A 22,712-nucleotide genomic window follows, 5' to 3' on the forward strand; every position below is an offset into this window, starting at 1 on the left:
GAGCATTTTCTGATTGTTCTTGGGGTGGTTTATAGAAGAGATATTGCAGCTTGTATTGTTCCCCTTCATCTTCACCATGGAAAGTAATCCACATTATTGAAAAAAAACCCCCAACAAAAAAAAGCAAACCCACAACACAGTAACGGAGACAGTTGCTTCTACTTAAAGAACATATCACAAAGCACTTAGCATTGTCTTCAGAGATATTACACTTGCATTCCTTACTTCAGACCTTAGTGACACACTGTGGACTTTTAGGTTTTGGGTCTTTTTTTTCCCCAGTCAGGGGGACAGTAATTATGGCATAAGACTTCATAGTAGGGTGATGTTCTTAGTACACAAGCAGTACTGGTTATGGCTCAGGCAACCAAATATCTTTCTGTAATGCATATACATGTTCCTCCTGAAGCTGAATGCAAAGAAATTGCATGCTGGGGACAGGCTGTGTAACTTCTGCAAGTCCTCAGTACCTGTGAACGGGGCTGAGGGACAGCTCTTACTTATTTACTTCAGCACTTGCACAGACCAACTTGAAGAGAAAGGTCCTCAGTGATTTCCCTTCTTTCCAGATACCAAACTTCATCTGTTGCATTAGCTACAAAAGCTATTCAAATGCAGAACTGTCAGTGGCAGGTTTAATTTGGTTACTGTTACCAGGGGTAAATTTAGCAGGATTTAAATTCCACTTGGTCTGATCAGGCCGTGGAAGACCAAAGATCTTCTAGAGGGTTGTTGATTCTGGTAGAATCTAGTGCCAGTCAAACAGTTCACTGGGAAGTACTAATTTCTCAAAAATATGGAAGAGGGAAAACTGTTCATCCATTTGCATTTTTGAAAGACAAAAAATATTTAAAGATCTCAGTGAATTAACTTTTTCTTTTAAAATAAAATATATTAATGAGATATAGGAGATATATTGGGGGGGGGGAAGGCAACCCCAGACCTTCCATATGTTTGTTATGGAATCACTAAGGCTTAGCAATAGGTTATGGGTGAAAAAAAATCCAGCTCTAGCAGAAGTGTTCTTGAAATAGTGAAAAGCATATATAAAAGTTCTGAAGGAGAAGGGTGCTCCTGAGAAGCCTAACAGAAAAGATCAGGAAATCAGGTAATCCTTGCGCAGTTTTTAGGTTGGCATCTGTGGAAATGGAAGGCATTTCAGAGGACATTTCCTTCCTGGGTCATGGTCCCCTGGGGAGGAAATTTTTGAGATGAAGAGCTATTGCTCCTCACATGAATGCCAATGTCACATGATTAAATGGGTCAAAACACTTCCCCATCTTCATGAATGGCTCTCTTTAGGAGCAAACAAAAACTCCCTCTGTGCTTTCAACTAAAAAGGCAAGTTGCATTCCTTTTTGAGAAGAACCAGGTAGATTCCTGCTTCTTCTCTTTTGCCATTTAGCCATGAATTCAACACATATTGAATTGTAGGCCCTTTTTTCCCTTATTATTCATTCAGGACATCCTCTGTTGCTGGACAGTGCTAGGAGAAATGCAGGCCTTCTATGCATCTCTGTTTCTTCTGCTATTAGACCACAATAACCCCAGGGAGAGAAACCAAGTTTTAGTTGGCACCAGGTCCACTTACTGCAGTAAATCTCTGTCACCAGTTTTCGTCCATCGTTGCACTAGTTCCTTGTTGTAGCTGGCTCTGGCTATTGAGCTCCCTGACAGTTGGATTTGGGTCACTCAGTTAATCAACTGCACAGCAGCTCATCTGAAGCTGCAAATAAGCAACTCCTGGAACAGCAGCCTGCAACATCAGAGAGGATGAGAGAAAAGGAGTGGATAAGGGGTAAAAGGCAATGTTTTCCTCCTTACCATTGCTGAACTGCCCCTTTGTTTCCATTGTTGACCTTATCCAGACTGACCTTTCTTAGCTCATGAAAGCTGACAGGATTGCAGCCTAAGGCTTCATGGCTGCAGACAGGTCTTCTAATCAGATAAGTGTATGAGTCAGGCACCAGCTTATCTGCATGGGTAGGACACACAGGGGCATCCACAGGGGCAGAGATGGAGCCACAGTTTTCTGGAACTTCTGAAAAGCAGACACACACCGCGAGTATTTTCCACCAGCAACAAAGTGGATAGACAGATCTGTCCAACAAAAAGGCAAGCATTCCTGCTTTCATCACTTCTACCTTAATTAACAAGAAAAAAAATCTTGTGGATCTAAGTATCTCTAGAGAGAAATGGATTAAAATAAAGATATTTGTTTTCAGACTAGAGCAATTAGTATTTTTTCCTAAGGAGGTCCAGATTATTTATTGGAAAACTGCTTGGTTATAGGATCAAACTCAAGCAGAGTTAGCTTGCTGTAATTGGATAAACAAAACTGCATTAAGACTTTACACCAGTTCAGGAATATATCCAAACTATGTGGCTTTCCTTCAACTTTCTTGGTTGCAATTTTGCTTTCAGGCATCCATGACAGTATATGGACTGAAGTGGGTGAGCAATACATCTGATGAGAACTTGCTGGTTTTTCTTACTGAATAGAGTGCTGTGGATTTCTGTATGGTCTATATGTAATTATTCAGGCCTGACTAGTACCTATATATTCCAAGAAAAGACAAGGACCTGTTGTGCTCAAGGCCAAAAGGACCTTCTTCCTTGAAAACCCTGTCATAGAAACAGACAAGTGGGAAAGAGCAAGAGGAAGGGAATATTACAATGTCTTCCTTAACAGACTGAGAAGGTACCTAAATTTTTGGCCTTGACCTGCTGGCATGAGACTCAAACTTTTTCAGGCAGCCTGCCCCAGAAGAGCTGTCTTTTGTCTAAGGCTCTATCGGTGCCAGTAAGGCAATGGGCTTGAACTTCCTCCATGCAGGGCTCGACTGCCTTTCACACAGCCCAGTTTCATTCAGTGCAACTCTGATATTTTCAGAAGCATTCTTTCCTAGCAGAAGTGAAGAACATAATCAAGCCTATAAGTAGAGATTAGTAGAGAGGGCCTTAGCAGAGAGCAGTGTACTCTAAGAGTAGTATTGTGCCAGCACATCAGACAACACTGTACGTCAGACTGCTCCATTGACATTAACCAGCAGAATCCAGGCTTTGAAGAACATTGTTTTTCAACTTGTATATACTGCTTGTGAGTCTTGATGGTTTTGAGCTGTCTTAGCTGTTGCCTTTCTACCAATGATTTGGAACATGTCCCACCGCTTCAGAAGACTGGCTGGATTGTTGAGCATGCTACAGGATAGATTTACAGGAATGTTAAATGGATTTGGGGAGGAGTCTTATATAACTTCTTAATTATTAAAAGCATCTAATCTCTCTGCTAACTTTTACAGACTTGCAAGTACCACTCCTCTACAGCAGGTGAAACACAATCTGGTATTATTTGTCGCAGCTCTGCATTATCAACTAACATCATACCCAGGAACCTCAAGAAACATAGTGATGCCAAGATATGATTTTCTCCACTGGAAAGTGTCCTTAAAAGTAAACTACAGACCCAGTTCCATTTTAACCAGCTGGATATTGCTTCCTATCATATTGCCTCCTGTGTATATTATTTATTACCTGAGCTAACTGTATTACCTGTAATAGACCCATCCTTATGGCTTATAGGAGCTAGTAATTTGAACCCGTGCAGGCAGAGGTTTGTGTCCACAGGGATCACAGCAGGACCTGGCTCTACATTCCTATACTATTCCAAAATTAGCGGGTATGCCTTTCTGTTTTAGCATTTAGTTGGTGCAGCATATAATGTAGATATAAAATAACATAATTTTCAGCAAGTTTCCATTCCCCCTCTCCCAGAGATAAGTGTATAAAAAGCAGTAGGTTTGCTCACTACCCAGGGAACAGATTAATTGGTTATAAAACATCAAGGCAAAACCCAGTTCAATGGTTGCTTCCTTTGGAGTATTCTCTGATGCTACTTTGTTAGGAAAAAGCTACCAGGAGCTCTATGTGATTGCACTATTGCCCTGTACCAAGCAAGTATGAACAACATTGAGATCTGTGCAACTGTAGATATCTGTGCAGAGTGATCAAGCAAAGTGCAATTCATTTGTTGAAATGGATGGGGTCATTACACAATCAAAAAAAATTACAGGTATATTACCTCAAAACTCCTATACATGAGCTATTGTGCAAGCAAAAGGCTGTAAGCTAGAGAACTTACACACAGCAACTGAGAAGACCTTTTACTTTTTAAAATTTCTGTTATCTATTAGTTTTTAGATTAATCAGTCCAGAAGCTAAGGCATCTGGGTTCTTCCCTGCCTGAAGGCAGTTTCTAACTGCAGTTCTGAGATTAACATAAAATGCTGCTAGAGTAAGAAGAAGTATTTGATACCTGTTGTTACATCACTTAGAAATTAGGAAATGCCATTTCAAAGGAGTGACTAAGGAGAGTGGAGTGATTTAACTTTTCCTATTTGAAGACATTATTCTATGTGAATACTAAAGCAAGTGTTAAAAAAGTATTCTGTAACGTTTAACGTACTCATCTTGTCTGTATGCACAAAGAAAGAGTAATCAATACTTTTCCCCTCTTTTCAGGGGTAAGTTGTAGTGCAGAAAAGTTTGGCTGACATGTATAAAGCTGTTCAAGGTGGAGTCAGGAGTCCTGACTCCTCTTCCTTTTAAGTAAAATCAGGCATATAACATTAGTGTAGGTTATACATAAAATTCCTCCTGTGGCACTTCAGTTGAGCTGAAGTAAACAGATGAACAGAGTTATCTAATTTAATCTAATTCTCTTTGGTCTGCCTATAGCTATTTCATTAAAAGGGCAACTGCCTAGTGACAATTTGTCCAGAGATTAAAGCAGCATGTGTATTTCTTCGTCTTGCTGGAAATCTTTCACAGCACCCAGCCCAAGTTTTGGGACACAATGGTCACACTGCTCCCTGTATAAACTCAGTATCTTTGACAGCTTAGCCGTAGTGCATTGGTACTTTTGTCTGTGATATAGACAGCTGGAATTCTTGCTAGTCATGACACAGTGCACGATCCTACTTCACAAGCTTGCAGAAACACTGTACTTTATTCAGTCATTGAATAAATCCATTTACCTCTCTCACACTAGAGAATCTGTCGTAGTGTCATAAACAGGCTAAAAGGAGAAAAAGATCTGAATTCCAAATAATTACACCTCTGTCCAGTTATCATTAGCAAATAAAAGTCCTTTCTCAGATGGTATTAGTCAACAACTTTTCTTCCCAATACATTGCTTAGATTGTAAGGTTGAAGGCTAAGCAGGATCCATCACCTGTTCTGATTAGACAGTTGATTACAAGATAATCCCCTGAATATTTCATGCAGGAATGACAGTGCTGTATCCAGGCAGTAAGGTAACTTGAGTAGTTGAGATAGAGCCTTATAAAAAGGTTTCTGTACTTACCTCCTACCTGGAAACACTGTAAAGCTTTGCAGATATAGACACTCTTCCCCACAGAAACCACCTCCAAGACAGTCTAATCCTTGAATAATGTTTTTTTGGACAGAGCTGGCTCTGTTGTAGAGCCCTGGTTTTGCATTAGCTTTTTTTCTTCCTTTCTTCCACTCCCTCTCCACTGCCTTCCGGGAAGTTAGGACAAAATATGCCTGTTGATATGTTGCTTGTTGAGGCATTATGAAGCATGAAGACAAGATGCTAAAATTCCAGCAGAGAATTGCCATGGCATCTCAGGTCATGGGAGTTTTGTCTTTTTCCTTCTCTTTCCTCCGTGATGGTAATCACCAAAACAAAAGGTCTTGCTAATTAGCTTCAGTCTGTGGTTTGCTTAAAGCAGGATCAAGCCAGGATGGAAATAGCTGCTAGGGCTGTTCACTACTTAAGCCAGTGCAGAGGCGGATTGTGCTCACGATCAGCATAGCCACATCCTATTAGCACTGATGCAACATCCAGCCAAACCTCCAGGCAACATGGAAACACACACACCAGGTAAGTTTATTCTCTGCTTCATTGTTAATTGCTGCCTATGAAGTTGAATAGATGGAAAGGGGGTGGGGAACAGAGAAAGGAATACTTTGAAAGGACTTCTGTGTCTTCTTTCAGGACATTTTCAAAATAACAAATTAAAAAAAGAAAAATCTGTGGCCCAGGTTACATACAGACAGTTCAGAGATAAAACATGCAGAATTCATTTCTTCTGAAGCCTTGGGAGTGCGTCTGTGGGTCAGTGTTGTGATCCATGTGGAAAAGACAATCACTAGGCAAATGCCTTCTGCTGGACTTCTACTGTTTTCATCTGCATTAGCCTTATTGCAGTGCAACTGGGGGGAGCGAGCAACATCCTTTTTCAGAAGACAATGTGCAGCAGTGAGCTTTCAATTCCCACACACAAGGGACAAATCTGCTCAGTGCATAAAACGTTTGTGTTTGAGTTCCCAGTGTACAATTTTAGAATAACATTCAGTGCTGATATTGTGTCACTATTACTTTACTGTTACAGTCAAAAGCTCTGTGGTTGTTTCCACATTATCTCATTGTTTCTGGGGCCATAGCTCTGCTGTGAACTCTGAACTATCAAACATCTCACTGAATCCTGCTATTTCTGTGCTCTCCCATCCAGTCCCCTTCCTAAAATTATTTGTGTAGCAGACCACAGTGTGCAAAAAGCCATTAGATTTAATGCCTACCACTGATCTTTGTTGAGTTATTCCAGTGTCCTTTTTCTATCTCTGGTCCTTCACTGTTGGAGTTAGTCCTGATATATACTTTATGTCAGAAAAATCAGGTACTTTCTGTAATCTTTACATGTAGAGTAAAATTTAAAAAAAACAACAGGAGGGGAGTCTGTAAAGTTATACACACCATTGTTTTATGTAGATATAGCTCCATTAAGTCTTCGGGTAATGCAAACATTCATAAGGTGGCTCAGGTTTTTGTTTTATACTGTGTGGTTGACACATCTATCTCCACAGCTCTACTCTGTTTCCTTCATTCTTGACGATTCAGGCTCATAGTCTTTCACCATTTAAGAGACTCTCTGGCTCATGGCGTGTGCCAGAGGTGAGTGAGCACCTCTGTTAACTCATGTACATCCTTACTGATCCTAATGCCAGAGGTGAGGGCTCCTGTGTACAGGGGGCTACCAAAGGAGCACAACCACAGGTTTTTACGTTTGTGTCTGTGACCATAGCTATTCAGGCCAGTCAAAGCCAACAAGGATCTGTGCTTTCCCTTGGCTGCCCCTGTCTGTTTGAGGTGCTGCAATGCTGTTTCTGGCAGCAGTTCAGGGACAGACTGTCAGGGCCCAGAGTGCATTCCCCTTCTAGGCATTGGTCATGTTAAAGAGTTTAGCTGGCTGCATCCAAGGCCAGCTCCTTCACCAGCCAGAGCTGTTATGAAGAAAGTTGGAAGTGAAGTCCTGCCCTCCTTTCCCTTGCAGCTGGGGCTCTACCGCTTGCTCCCTGCCTGCACTACATCACAGCTGAGCAGCAGCTACACCTGCACCCAGTCTTGGATCTTCACTGGTCTGGCCCTGCCCCGACCCAGCGGCTCTGCTCCCCGGCTTGACCCCGGACCTGCCTCGTCACTGCTACCTTGCTGGGGAATCACTGAGCTGTGTCCAACTCTGATCACTGTCTCCAGCCCTGACCCTAATGCCAACTTGTTCTTCGTCTGGGCACCCTGTCAGCAGGGTCACTCACTGCTCTGCCCTATCGTGCTCTGCTCTAGGCTCATCTTCCCCTGTGGAGAGACAGCCATAGGCCTCCTTTTCCCTAAAATGATTGTAAGAGGATTGTTATTATCCTTTGTGTCAGTAACTCTTACTTTCAACAATCAGTGACTATGCACTCACACAAAGGGCCAGAGGGTTATGGACAAGTCACTCTGTTTACCGCATATTAGCAGATTCCTGACTCATTATAGTCTCAAAGTGCATGCTGATATGGGAAGAAGCTCACCCTGTGCCAGAATTACTTCTTGTGCACAGCTCCACCAAGCTCAACACAGCTACAGCAGGGTGTGATTTCCTCCACTGTGTCTTCAAGTCTACCATTAATGCCTTTTAAGAATCATAGGAATTAAAGAGACAAGACTTTTTGGATTGTCTCTAATGCTCTCTAATGCAACATGGTACAAATTAAAGCAAATTTCAGCTTAGAGGGTATGAAGCCTACCATGGAGAGGAGGAACTTAGAGGAAGCTTCTGGGAAATGGAAGTATAAGTGTGACTTGGAGGAAGTAATAAGGGTTAAGACACGATCAGAGATGGAACAGTCGTGCTAAGGTTTGTGTTAGGCAGCACAGCCCCACACAATTCCCTGTCTACTTTCCATCTTCATCACATTGTCCCAGCCATAGGCCCTGGGCTAGCAGATCTCCTGGAGAATGAAATTGGGGGTGCAACCAAAGGGAGGAAGAAGCGGAGCTAGAAGCAGAAAACATAATTTTTCAGGTTTGCCACTTCCTACCTGTTCCCCCACAGCTGAGTTTCCACCAAGAGACAAGAGACCCAGATTTGCAGCCTGCAGTTGGAGTGCTCATACAGTATCTCTCAAACTGCAGATGGGAAGGGCAAAACCACCTATGAGAAGTCCTGGCTTAATGCCTTTGACAGTCTGGGTGCATCTGCCTGTCTGGACCTCATTCCAACATTCAGTTTGAGATGCCACATCCTGAGCCTCCAGGACACTCAACAAAGATAATCTCTTGGGTAGGAATCAGGATCTCACTTGTGTCCCTTTACATTTGGCTGTACATAACACTGTTTCCCTTTCCTTCCCAGCCTCCCAAATATGATCAGAGAAGACGTACTCTTTATAGAGAGAACTGTCTAATGCTGAGTTTAGTTATGAGACTGATTTTAGTCGAAGCATTTAAGTAGTAGGGGACTAAACATCTAAATGATTCTGAAGCCATCCTGAAGAAAGAAATATCAGATATCTGAAATTTAATGGTCAAACTCTATCCTTCTTTTATTCAAATAAGGAGTTTGAGAACACTTCACTAATCTAAATTATCTTTGATGAAACCTACTGGACCTTTTCCTTCAAGTAATATTGAATAAAGAATGGATTTCCTACGTAAAAATTTATTCCTAGACATTTCCTCTGGTGGCCTGTTTCCTTTAAGCTTGACCAAGGCTTATTTAATTAACATGGATTCCCTTGTGATGAAACTCTTTAATTGAAATATTAAATAATAAGCAGTATTTTGAAGAGACAAGAGGTGGAAGCTTAAAAAAGAACACTGCATTAGGATGAAAATGCTTGTATACTTATACAGACATGCCTGGCTGTATTGAAATCAGCCACTCTAGATGTGCACGTTCGGAACTGAGAAGTCATTAGCTTAGTGGGGACCTAAAGAACATATGTATAACCATGGTACATCTTTTTATTTATATATATAACTCCTTTGAAGAAGTTATGTATAATCAAGCTACATAGAAAGTAGTTCTTTCTCATACCTACTCAGGGGGGTGGAAGGAATAAAAGGTTTGCCAAACAATGCTCCTAAATTGCAGATGTTTTGAACAACCTTACAGAGGAGTCTGTGCGACTACAGGTATACTTCTGGCTGTGGTGTCTGTCAGAAATGCAGCCCATTTCTGATACTTAACTAGAAAGAGAGGAAGATAAATGCAAGCAGGCCAGTGGCTGTGCCCAGGGTGGCCAAACCATTTATAATGTATTCTGCAAGTAGTTGTGTCTATGATAATCTGACCATCTGGACCACTCAGATCGGATAATTGGCTGCTGCTCAGGATTTAATACAGAGCTCCTAATTAGGTAGACTCCTTTAATGCATATTTCACAAGCAGGATGGTCCTTTAATACACCCTCTCAGTCCTTCCACTTTTGGCAGTATGTGCAGCTTCTTCATCATTGCACTTCAGACAAGGAATTGGAAACTCAAATAGTGAGGTCAATTGTTGCACACGCGGCCAACCCTTGAGTTTACAAAAAGGTGAAGCAAAGGAATGCAGAGACTGAGCAAGCAAGTAGATGGTTACTGGCTGTGAACTGGTGCTGGAACTAGAGCTGGTCACTGATCTCTGTGCTGGAAGTAGCTTGTCCTTGGAAGCCATTTATAACTTAAAGAAGTTTGACTGGAGGATGGCTCCCAGGCTATTTTTCTAGAATGAGTGTAGTTCTTGAGCACTTGCTTTCCAGGTTGAATTCAAGATTCACTTTATTACTGTTCTCTGGGGAGGTGTGTATATATATGTGTGTGTGTGTGTGTACCAAGGCTATGCATGTGTGCATGTATAAAAAATTATATATATATGCACATACATACACACACAGCTTGTTTCCATTGATACTAATTCCTCTAGAATATTAACAGAATGAGAACATGTAAGGCCAGATGTCATAAAGGCTTACAGGGTAGAATGAGGTCAGGCAGCATCTGAAGCAGAAGCCCCTGAGGCGCTGCAGTACCACAGGCAAACACTATCAAATGTGGAACTCATTCAGAACAAAACGCTTTGGTTCAGTTGGTTTGATTTGGGAAGATGTAAATCTTTTGGGAGAACAGAAGTCTTCCAAATTCAGACATGGAAATTGCATTTCCATCAAAAAACTTACTCTGACTGGAAGTCCCTGACTGCCTCACCTGCTTACCAGTGTTAACCTCAGGTTCGTGACACAGTTTCTGAAGGTTGGGAAGCATAATGGAAATGAGATCATTTTATTCTAAATGAACTGCAGATCTTTTTCCTAGGCTCAATTAGAAAGACAGGGAAGAAAAAAAGGGTCTTAATTGACTGTGCAAAGGTCTTGTGAGATATTCCAGGCTTAGTCTGAAAATACTGGAAAAACACTGTGTGTAGCCTTTGGGAGTTGAACCTTCACTTATTAATTAGTTTCCTTGGAGTTTCCCTTGTGGCATCATTATGTGCTTCATTAAAGTAAAACAAGTGTGAGTTTCCTTGAAAGATCAGAAGACTGGTGAGTCAATCTACTGTACTGTTGAAGTGCTGCAGGACCCTAATCCATTATTGCTAGGAAACATAAGAATAATCATAACATTTAGGGGTAAGGTCTGTGCATTCCCTTCTTTAACAATTTACTTGCTCTATTAGCACATAATTGTGTGTAAGTAGATTCAGCCTGTGTAGAGGGCATAGAAGATTAGTACACTAATTAGTAGGACACAATGTCTGCCTTAGACTCCTGAAAACAAAAGAAGGGATTCAACTGAATAAGGGGAAATATGACTTCCAGATTTTAGCAATACACGCTCCCCACCCCTCTGAAAAAAAAAAAAAAAAAAAAAAAAAGAAGAAAAAAGGGAGAGACAAAATTTTGTTATCACCATATGTAAGAATGGATCCTTTTAGATTTCCCTTGAATTATTTGAAGATGATGATCACTGCACAGTTCTATAGGTTTCCTGCATGCAGCCATCTCCTTCAATGCTCTGCCTTTGGAGATGCCATGCAAGGTATTTCTGCCACCGGTTGGCTGTTTCAGCAATGCGGGAGAAACACTCTTCAGTCACATGAACACTGAGTAAGAGACACTGTTCCTGCCTTCCCTCTTTCCCTGCCTCCATCACCATAAGGAAGCTGTGGAGGAAACTCCTCAAACTCTCCCAGTGCTTTCTTGTGTCAGAGAAAGGTGAAATCACTTTCTCATAACACAGTGCAGGCAGATCTCATAGGGCAGTTCCTCCCGGACTGGAAAGGAATTATACTGTGCTGTTAAAGCTTCTTATTTCCTTAGACAGAAGGTGAAAGTGGGGGAAGAGAACTGCAGCTGTATCAGGATTGCCTAGTAGGAAGGCAAGAAGAGATACTACGGATGTAGAGTCTCTGGATATGCAGCAGCTGATGAATGTTCCAGTTATTTCTTGTTGCTGGAGAAGACAAAAGTCCTGACTGGAGAGGCATAGTGCTTTGTCTCTTTAGTGGTAGCAGGGCTAATTATGTGGGCAGATGGGTCTGCTACACCTATGTCTTCTCTCTGGTAGAAAACACTAATGCTTGAGGGACCAAGCCATAGTTTTTCACCCCAATAAGCTTCTCAAAGAAGCTATGAGTAAAGATCAATCAATCCCGTTTCAGTTACGGCACCACTAGAGGGGGAAAGAGTATGAACCATTTGCATGTCAAAACAGTTTCTGTACCTATTACATTTTATCATCATTTTTTCACTGTGCTACTGCCTGTCTGAGATTGACTTTGCATTTCCAACCCGTGACCAAGCATTCTTCTCACATTCTGTTGTTGCTGTACCCTGCTCTATGGCAGAGATAGAGCTTACCAGTGGTGGTGAACAGGGAGTGACATGTAACTCCTCACCCCCTCCAGACCCTCCATTATGCTACATTGTGACCACGTAACTTGTCAATACAAGAGATGGGGAACACACCTAAGACTAAAGGGTTCAAGACATTAGTCCCTCAAGCCAGAACATGTAGGTATAAACTTAGATGTACTTTATGAGAATTTCATACCATTACATGTCTAAAAGTTATGAGTTCTTGGTGGAGAATGACCCTTAGCCAGAAGTTTGTACCTGATGCCACTAGATTTGTTCATATCAGACTAGAATTGAAACACAGCCCATTTCAGGCCTAGCTGTAAGCCATAGTCAAACGTGATTCAGTTCATTTGCAGCAATTTGGGTTCCATTTGGCATGAAAATGCTGCACCCAGAGAATCAGGGTGCAGGCACTGAAGACACACAGCTTGCTCATGTCCTGGGGGGTGCTTAGCTAGCTGCAGAGAACAGACTTTCCAACTCCTAACCTTACAACTGAGTGCAGGAGTACAAATGCTGTTGATGAACCAGGGTAGTGCTCAGCTAAGTGCAGTGTTGTACCTGTTGTTCCTCTGCAGCTGTATACATCCCTCTCCATTTACTGAAGTGCAGCATCTGAGGTTGAATAGCATCTATTAACTGCAGCATTTCCCATTCCTTTAGGAAACTGCCTGCACAAAACCTGCTTTATATACCAATACTTATCTCTTATTCTCAGACGTTCCTCTAGCCTCCTCACGCCCAACTCTGAATGGACAGAAGACAGCAAAATCAGCAAGGGACTCTTTTTCAGCGTACAACAATAAATATCTCACAGTTCCTCAAAACCGGACTTGCTTGCACAACAGCAGGGTCAATGGAGCTTTTGAAGCACCAAGCTGTACGGAGTCCTTCAGCAGTTCTGTAAGTAGGATTTTATGTTCATTAACCTATATCTAATGCCTTTGAGATGAGGAAAAGCCTTGAAGCAGGGTGAGCAGAGCATGGTATTCCTCCTGTGTGTTAGCAAATACACACTGTACTGGGAAAAGTGACTATGCTGATACTACAGCTTTAAGTAGTTCCGTAGGGTCTCTCAGCATACAGCAAGAACTAATTGCTACTGTTGTAGTCCCACCAAGATGTTCTTAATTATTTACTTTAGCCAAAACCTTACAGAGCAGGAATAGGGGCATTGTTATTACCCCCAGTATATGAAAAGATCTGCAGGCTGATGACTAAATTGGCTAACCCTGTGCAAACCCTGGGCTAGCATGTGCCCAGGTGTTAATGTGGCTGGATTAGAAGGTGGGAGTGTAGCGTGGCTGCAGTCTTTAGGGCAGAGCTGTTGTTAGAGACCTCTTAGGATGTGTTTGTAGTGATATATTGGATATTAGAGGACTAGAATAAAATTGTCATGAAATGCTGAACTTACCTTCCCATCTTCTTATTTCTTGGTCTGCTGTCTACTTGTCTTGAAAATGTCAAGAAACAACAAATGTGCAACTAAAGATGGTAATTGAAATCACTGATTCTGACTTTTATAATGGCTGTGAGAGGGGAGGAGAGAAAGATCTTGATAGTTCCTTCAGTGACATTTTGGAAATTGCAATTTATTTGTGTTCCTCCCTAACAAGGTCTTCTTGTGGCAGAATGTCACATGGCGAGGAAAGCAGTGCAAATTTAGGGCCAGAAAACATCCTTACTGAAATCTGTGGGAATTTTGATTTGCTTTCTGTGCAATAGACACCCATAATAATGGGGATGGCACTTTGCTGCCAAGAGTGAGGAAAGGAGTCAACAGAGAGGGAGGGAAAGGCATTGTCGTACCTCCTCATCCTATTATTCTGTGTAACTACATAACATCAAATGTTGCTATGGTGCTCTCTCAGGTGGCTGGGATGTGGCAGCTGGCTACAAAGAGCAATAAACAGGAAAACGTCCTAGTGACATTTCATGTTCTCCAACCTCCTTGTACCCTTCCTGCATCTTGTTTGTGCTTCTAATTTCTGCCCACGCTCGCCAGTAAGGGAGGAGAGGATGCTTAGAGCTCATCTTCTCTAGAGCCAGCTAATGTATTGCATTGTGCCAGTGACTTGGTGGTGGTGACATCATTACTTCTGGGCTGTATAGTGTGAAACTCTCTGGAAGGGAGACTAGAAACCTGCAACGGGTTTTTCTTCACTGGGGCAGAGATGGATCCAGGAGGTTTGCATGGACTGCCTGTGAGTATTACATGAAAACGTATCTAACTAGGAAATGGGGAATTGCAATAAAATGCAGTGTCCCAAGCAGTTTTATATTCTGCCAGAATGCAGTGCTGAGTGTTAGTTTAGATATGCCTAAAGGGACTATATATACATTTTACACATAAAGTATGTGATAAGTGTAATGTGCAGAACAGATTATTTGGTGATAATTTCGTGAAAGACTGAATGATGTAGTATGCATATAAAACCAAGATTTATTTAGTGATATGGTGACTGAAAGCTACTTTGTGGGAAAGTAAGTGAAGCAGAGCAATGAAAAACAAGAATCTGGGAGATGTTGGGGTATATAATAATATGCACATTTATATAACACCTTCAGAAATCCGTGTTGTGTTAACAAATGAGAAAATTGCCATACAGCATGCTTGGTTAACTTTGCATTCAGGGCTACCAGTGCGTGTAATGGAAGGGGACCTAGAGAGAGAATGAAATCTGTGGCTGGTACCTGTCAAGATTTTGCTTGTATAGCCACCTATGGGAACCATAAATGTCTGGAATTATGTTATGGGCTTATTTCTTTGGATCAAGTTGACCCTGTTTGTTTGCATGTATCTTGTTCCCCAGTCACTGGAGGGCTGGTGTCACTAATGAATGACACTGTAGAGAGCTTTGCGAAGGGATTTAAGATACAGCATTGAGCTGGAAATGGTGGCTGGTAACAGTTTTGGAAAACATATGGGCTATTTTACTGAATGAGAATTGAACGTGAATGCCTTACAATCAGTATCAAGAGTTCAACACAGATGCTGCAGAATTGACGTCCAGGCTGGGGTGTGATGGCGGGTTAGTACTGGAGCAGCTTCACCCCAGAGGGGTTCAGGGGGTGGAGACGAGAAGGCAGGGATGGTGCAAGGGGGCAACTGGAGCAACATGGGTTATTTGAATGATTTTAGTCATTGATCTCCTTTTGCAGTGTTACTGGTCAGTCACATAGTATTTTCATGATACATTAAAATACAGGTCAGCTAGATTTGTTAGCCATCCATGGGGCATATCCTCTCTAATCCCTGGTATTTTCCAAAGTGTTTCTGTCCAGCCCTACCCTTCTTGCCCTTGTACTACATTGAGGATATTTCTTCTGTTCTAGCTCAGATCAGTTTCTTCCCTTTCTGTCCGCACACAGTTTTCTCTTCCTTCCCCTGCCTACCTTTGCTCCACAGCACATCCTTTGTCTGTAATGTGATCCTTATTCTCACTTCTCCACCCCATTTCAAATTGTGGGTGTCTTCTGCTGGGTGGTCTGCATACATGCAGGACAGACAGACAGCGTTGGTATGGTATGTGCCTCTGTACCTGTCTGTCAGGTAGGTATCCCATGCATTGGGATGAGGCTGCTATCCTTACCCACTCTCATTTTTTATGGTTAGAGGATGTCAGCGTGACTTAATCTGGTCTGCAGAGTGCATGTTTGTAGGTCATACCTACCCCTGCCTGACCTCCAATTTTGACTCTGTGCAGCTTTACGTGCTTGTGTTGAGATAGACCCTGGGCCTGCCGCCGCCTTGGGCTTTTTGACTTTCTTGTCTGTGACAGTTGTGTGTTTCTCTCCCAGATTATAAACAATTACCTGGAAAGGACACAAGGAGAGGCCGTGGACAAGGCATCCTCGAGCGGCATGTGTTTCAGGGACAGCAAGAGAAAGGTCGACTACGTGTTAGCCTACCACTACCGAAATCGCCTCGCTCGGCACCTGCCTGGTGCGGGCTCACCGAAGCCGACACGCGGATCTGCCTCCTTGGCCCTGGTTTCAAATGGAGGGGCTGAGAAGGGCCACGCTGAGCCGCGGCAGCAGGAGGGTGGCCAGCGTGCCCCACAGGAGCGGCCGGGGTCTCCGGGGCCAGAGGTGATCGAGCTCGGCCCGCTGGACGCCCTGGAGGAGGAGAAGCGGCTGCAGCGGGAGGAGTACGAACACAACCTGGTGGAAGCAGGGCTGGAGATAGAGAAAGATCCTGAGGTAAGAGGGGGAGAGGCGCTCCTCATGTGCAGCACTGGGTAGCGGATACTTCAGTGCTGGAGGTGCCTGTGTGCAGGACATAACTGTGGCTGGGCCATGATGGTGGGGCAGCCCGGCGGTGACTGGGAGCACAGAGTATGGCTGCCCGCTCTCCCTGCCCGTGGGGAGGCCGCAAGCCCGGCTCTGGCCAGGCGTTAGCGACCAGCCTGACCTGCCTTCATTCCTGCCCTACTTTAATGTTAACTGAGAGGCAAATCACACCTGTGCCGCCTCTTAAAAATGAGAATATTTTTCCTTCTAACACAGCCTCGCTGACTCCCCCACCACCCTTCTGCAGCTGCAGCAAGTGTAGGATGTTCTGGATGTATGTCTCGTGGCCAGGCTGAGGAGCTAATCCTGAAGACAGCTTGTAACTGTAGTTCAATACTGAACATCCCTGGGTCAAATGCTGCTGCCACAGCAGCCTCTAATTAGGGATCTGCAGAAATATGTTGTACAAGCTACTTTATACATGCCTAATACATAGTGTGAAGGCAAGAAAGTGGTGGGGGTGTTTCTTGGTTGCTTGGTTCTTACTGCTTAGTAAATACGTGGTTGTTCTGGTTGTTGAATGCACTATTGAGTAGCCATTTCAATCTTCAGTAGAAAACATATTTCTTTATCTAAATGTTCTTATGGCGTGCAGTGAACACACTTTTCTTAAAAGAAAAAAGTCTTTACTTTTTAATATTTTTTAAATGAAGAAAGACTCTCTTAAGTAATTTGCTGGAATACAAAGTGCTGTTAAGACATTTCATATTTCCTCAGACTAACTCAGTGATTTTCAGTGTGAATTTTAGCTTTCTTCCCAGCCATACGTAAGTTTTGTGTCATTTCTTCATTCCACCCATAAAATGAACAGCTCCTACGCTGCAACAGTAGAACCTCCCAGCCTTCAATGTATTTATTCTCACCACATGTGCACGCTGTTGGATAGCACTATGGTCATATCAGCTGGGAGTTGTGGTTAGGTTACTTGATTGCAGCCAGTTGGTCAATTGAACACGGGTCTTCCAAATCCCATGTTGATGCACTGAGCCCTGTGCTATCCCTCTGGACCTCTTTGAAAACCACAGATATTTATATCCATTGAAGGGAAGTCCCTGCTGGGTTCTAGTTTTAGGTGCTCTATTGTTTTTGACACCAAATTTAAGAAACTTAGGGCTTCTTTTCAGAGGTGCTGAGAACTTACAGCTCATATTGCTTTCAGTGCAACCAGTCAACACTTCCAAAACATGGACCAAATCTCAGATTGCATCTGAAAATTTGAGTCTAGCTGACTTGGCATAGCATACATATGTTAAATCACTGGCAGGAATAGAAAGACATAGAAAGGTCTTTGACTCTTAACATTTTCCTTGCTCAGTTTGCTGAGTTGCAGGTGGCTATGAGTTGTATTTCATTGCACAGCCTGGCTGAGCCATCCTTGCACTGAACAGAAAAAAGTGATCTCAGATCCTGATTCTTTTATGCTAAGCGTTGGGGTTAAGGTTCAATAATGCTAACACATGACTATCTTACTGCTATGATTTTTATAACCAAATTGCATAAAACCCATGAGAACAGCTGGTTTTGGAGGCTTTTTTCAGTTCAGAATTTCATCAGAACCTGATAAGTCTAGCAGGAGATTTGGTTTTGATTATTCGACTCATTACTTATCCAAAGTCCAGCTGGCTACAAATTCTGGTTCGGACCCCTTCCAGGTGATGAAGTGCACTCTTAAATAATATACAAAGTAATGAATGATGTCACAGAGAGCTGATCAAGAAAAACCTTTTTGTCATGGTTTTCCTTCTGAAGAGGAAAAGGCTTTTTGTAAATGAACTGGAAATTTCTGAGGAAATTATTTGGTGACCAGTTCTTTTATGGGAAAAATTAATTTTGAAAATTACAAAAAATGCAATCCCATCACTTCTCTAGCTGTATATGTGTGTGTACATAGTCATTCCTGCCCACCCCCAACACACAAGTTGCCTAATCAAAAAGAGAAAGTGTTTTTCCCTCCAGAATCTCCTGAGAAACTGGAAGGAACTATGCATTATCCTTTTTCTTCCCTGCCCAAGACATGTGGCTTTTACTTCCTTTTCTGTTTCTCACCTCACTGTTTTTTTTTTTTTTTTTCTCCTGTTAACTCCTGTTCAATCACGTTGAAGCTGCTGTCCGTTATCTTGCTGTGATTTTCATAGAACATGCTGACCAGGCACATGTGAAGGGTACAGCTGGCCTTATATGTTGATTATAATTGCATGTTGAACTGATATGAGAACAACTTCTGATTTTAGTCCTGGGAAAAATATGTCTCTGTAGGTTCATTAAACTCGGAACAGTCTTAAACACAGTATGTTGTATTTTTGGTGTATAACACAGCGGACTTTCAACTACTATATTTCTAGTGGTTTATGCTGAACATGCATGTTTGGGTGTTTTATTTCAGTGCTAGTATAACAAGTGGATCTTTTTCATATAGTATTATTGGAATTTGAGACATATTCTCTAATACATATCTCACTCTTCCCATATGTTCTGGACCAGGTCCTAAGATGAGTCTGATCTCCTGATCAGAGGGCTGGCTACAAAGGTAACTCAAACCAGTCCTCTGTGCTGCAGCTTCTGTACGAGGGATTCCACTTTTGGACCCTTTGGTTAGAGCAGGCCTTGCTTTCCTCTACCTTATATCACCTGCATACAGTCTTGCAAAGAAAAATATTAATTTAAGAACAACAGGATATCCTGAACACAATCTCTTTCCTGAAACAGCATCAGTTTTTACTTGAAGTAGCAGCAATAGAAAGAAAGAGGTCAAAAGGATATCTGTTATGTCTGTGGTCTTCAATAAACTTTTCTGCACTTTCTAGGTGGCCAATAGTAACTATATAGCTAAAAAAAAAAAAAATCTTTGATAGGGCCTATGTAGTTCTGGCCCTTGTTAACCTCATTCCTTGGACAAAAAAACCCCCAAACAAAACCAAAAATGGGATCAAGCCATTGTCCCCTTTTTACTGATGTTGTGGGATTCTTGAAAGATATATTCACTGTGTAATACAGCTGATTCAGCATTTAATGATTTCTAAGGGCATCTGTCTTGTGGCTGGAAAGTTGCTTAATCTATGATCTAGGTTAACCCTACTTTGTAAAGGCTGTAAGCTTGATTAACCTAAATGAACTAAACACAGAATCTTTTGCATCCTGGTGCTCAGTCTACTAACCTCACAGGATATTGGAGTTGCTCTAGAAGCTGCTTTTGTAGGCTAGAACTGTTTAGACACCAGGAAGTTCATCTCTAAGAACACAGGATAGCATTATGGCAATTAAAAAATCTTTATTTCTACAACTATCTTTTGAAAAAGTGGGAATTTCCATGTTAACATATGATGTTAATATGGTTGTTATATGCTGAATAACTAGGGACAAACAGCTTTCTCGTTTGTATTGTCAATTCATTGTGTAAAAGAATAGAGACAAAAAAACGCAGATACATAATTTGTATGTGGAGAGGGGGGTATTACTCTTTTTTGAATATGTGGAATATAGGCAAGACTATGGACTGTCTCCATACTTACCCAGTTATTAATTGTGAATTAAGGAATTTTTTACTAGTTTTCAACTTCTTTATAACTTTTTATCATTTGTTATTGTTGTCCTCCAGAGAAACTTTGTTCTCGCTTAATATAAACTTCTTGGGTTTTTTTGTTCTGCTGTCTTTAAATGGAGATATTATTTTGCATGTCCAAGACAAAATGCACAATGAAGGCAATGGGCATGAAGCTGAATGTTACAAATTTTTCCCCCCTAATCTGACATGAATAGCCATAATGATGGGTGGTCATGAGTTTTGACAACTAGTGCAGATTGTTCTCAAGTCATCTGAGAATTTCTTTGCAAGAGTGGTAAAACAAGAGTTGACATCGTCGTTCTATAATATAAAAAGCATTGTAGAAACAAAATAGAAATGCATTTTTCCTTTGTTAAGGAAAAAAGTCTATACTATTACCATGCTCTATTACTTTACCATACTCTCTGGTAAAGTCATAGCTGATCCATACCACGTATTCTTGTGTTATAACAAGTACTGCCTTCATGTTCTGTGTGTCAGAGACCATGGCACATCAAGTTTAAGAAGCTCTTTGGATGGTTATCTTCTTTTCAAATCAAAACTTTTGGGTGGTCCAGTGTAGTCTGTGCCCATGAAAACAGTTGAATAAGCAAAATTTAGGGTTATGTGGAAGTGATATTTGGCGGAAAGATTAGGATAGAAGAGAAAACTCCCTATTCATATCTGATGACAGCAGTATAGCAACACAGAACTACTGTTTTACATAGTTTGCTGTGAGTAAAAATAATGTTTGCATCTGTAACTGGCCTGTTAGATAAAAGAAACCTGGTGTTGACTCTTGCATGTGTATGTAGAAATAACTACCTTGTATTTTACAATATTACATTGTGACTAATACAGACCCCACTAATACAGATCCTGTAAACACTTACGCTAATCTGCATCATGTTAAGCATTTGCATGATTGGCTTCCTCTGCTTCAAAGCAACACAGTTAAAAGTACAGTAAAACTCTTTTCACAAGATGTCCACGCCAGAACCCACATTCTTTGGCACGTCTTTGTAAACTTGGAAGGAATGCCAGCAGGACGCATTTACCCTTGTGAGCTAGCTGCCAAAGCCATGACAGTCGTCTCCAGATAAACCCTATTTAACACTAGTGGCACAAGTCAAATTTTGCATTGGATACACAAAGAATTGCCTGAGATGGGGTCACCTTAAGAGTACCCTCAAATATTCCACCTCAATTCCCAGGAAAGGCCATAAATACTACTGACATTGCAGACAGTTCTTGGGGTTGAAACCTTTTGTTTTTCTTTTTGTTCCTGGGGAAACTGATCGTTGTGTTTCACCTAATGTGGAGCACCAGTAGTTCAGTTAAATTTGAGTGTATTGCTGCTTTAATGACTGCAAATGCAACATGTACTGTATTCAATTAGTATTATGTATGGCAAAGCATAATAGGAATAGAATAAGAAGACACTGGAGATGCACCTTGGCATTCTGACAAAGCAGGATCATTTTCCAGCACATTGGAAATGAAATGTACTTTGCTAAATAGCATTTAGGAGATGAAAATATCTTTTAAGAGGAAGATTATGACGATTTTAAAACCAAGTGTAAATTACCCTCCAAGAAGCTCATCTAACTTGAATTTTAGAGCTAGCATACTTTTAAGGATGTCTCATTAAACTCTGTTGGCTACATTATACTTTGAGACAAGGAAGTCCTTGGGGTCCTCCATGTATCAGCTTATGCAGTACTGTTGATAGTAAAACTACTGATGTTGGTGGTTGTGACTGGCTTTTTCTTCTTGATATTCCAAGGCATGGTTTTGAATTTTTATGAAAAAAAAAAAACAAAACAAACAACCCAACAAAACAAACCTAAAACCAAAGCCAAACAAACCTCCCCGAATACACCCTGAACTCAAACAAGCCTCCACACCCAAACCAACCAACCTAGCCCGCCCCCCAGCCTGAACCAAAGAAAACCTTGAAGTGCTGCAGCTAGATTTTTATCTATGGGATTAAATTGCACTGCTTTGTCACACTAAGATGCTCCCTATTTTCCAGTGGAAGAAGGCTTTATCTTTTATCTTCCGTCAGTGGTAAAGGACAAGAGTAGCCAAAGTTATATCGTAGTAAATTATTCAATGCAGAGGGGCTTTTTCTTTCTCTTATCCTCCTATCCCCACCTCCGAGGAAATTTCTGTTGAGAAGTGCCATCAATGTTCTTGCTAAATTAGTTGGTTTTTTGAGTCTGCCCTAATATCACATTTATGTCATATATAGCTTATTTTAATGTTAATGCTTTTCATTGTGAAAAAGTGGAATTCCAATGGCTAAGAGTTTAATTTATTTGGATAGACCTTTTTTTTTTTCCTTGACAAAACATTTTTTTTGGCATTAAAATATTTCAAATTTTAGTTAAAAGATTATGTATATTGCTTAATTTAGTAGTAATTAAGAGCCTGAAAAAATGATGTCTTTTTCCAAAATCTATCAATGTGATTTGTGGAAAATTCCAAGAAAAGCATCTCGTGCTCTTAGTACATGAGAAACAACTTGCAGGTACTCAGTGTGAATTTTATAGTTGTCTCAAAATGTTCATTCATCTAAAGTGCAAAGGAAACCTTAATAGTAGCTAACATTAATTTTAAAAGGATAGGGAAATTTAATATGAGTCCGAGACCTTTATCCATGTTAATGAACACCTCCCGAAGCCAA

At 41.4% G+C, this 22,712-nt stretch overlaps 1 protein-coding gene across 2 annotated transcripts in view; it reads left to right on the forward strand.

Moving 5' to 3' along the window:
- Positions 1 to 5,664: 5,664 nt before the first annotated feature.
- Positions 5,665 to 22,712, forward strand: part of ANO2 (anoctamin 2) — a 195,504-nt gene continuing 178,456 nt past the window's right edge. For both annotated transcript variants that reach the window (XM_074825701.1, XM_074825702.1), the window contains exons 1-3: positions 5,665 to 5,908; positions 12,908 to 13,092; positions 15,991 to 16,392. In XM_074825701.1, coding sequence (XP_074681802.1) covers positions 5,860 to 5,908; positions 12,908 to 13,092; positions 15,991 to 16,392 — 636 coding nt within the window. In that variant the 5' untranslated portion in view covers positions 5,665 to 5,859. The remainder of the gene's footprint in view (positions 5,909 to 12,907; positions 13,093 to 15,990; positions 16,393 to 22,712) is intronic.

This window comes from Strix aluco, chromosome 5 (assembly GCF_031877795.1).
Source record: "Strix aluco isolate bStrAlu1 chromosome 5, bStrAlu1.hap1, whole genome shotgun sequence".
NCBI lineage: Eukaryota > Metazoa > Chordata > Aves > Strigiformes > Strigidae > Strix > Strix aluco.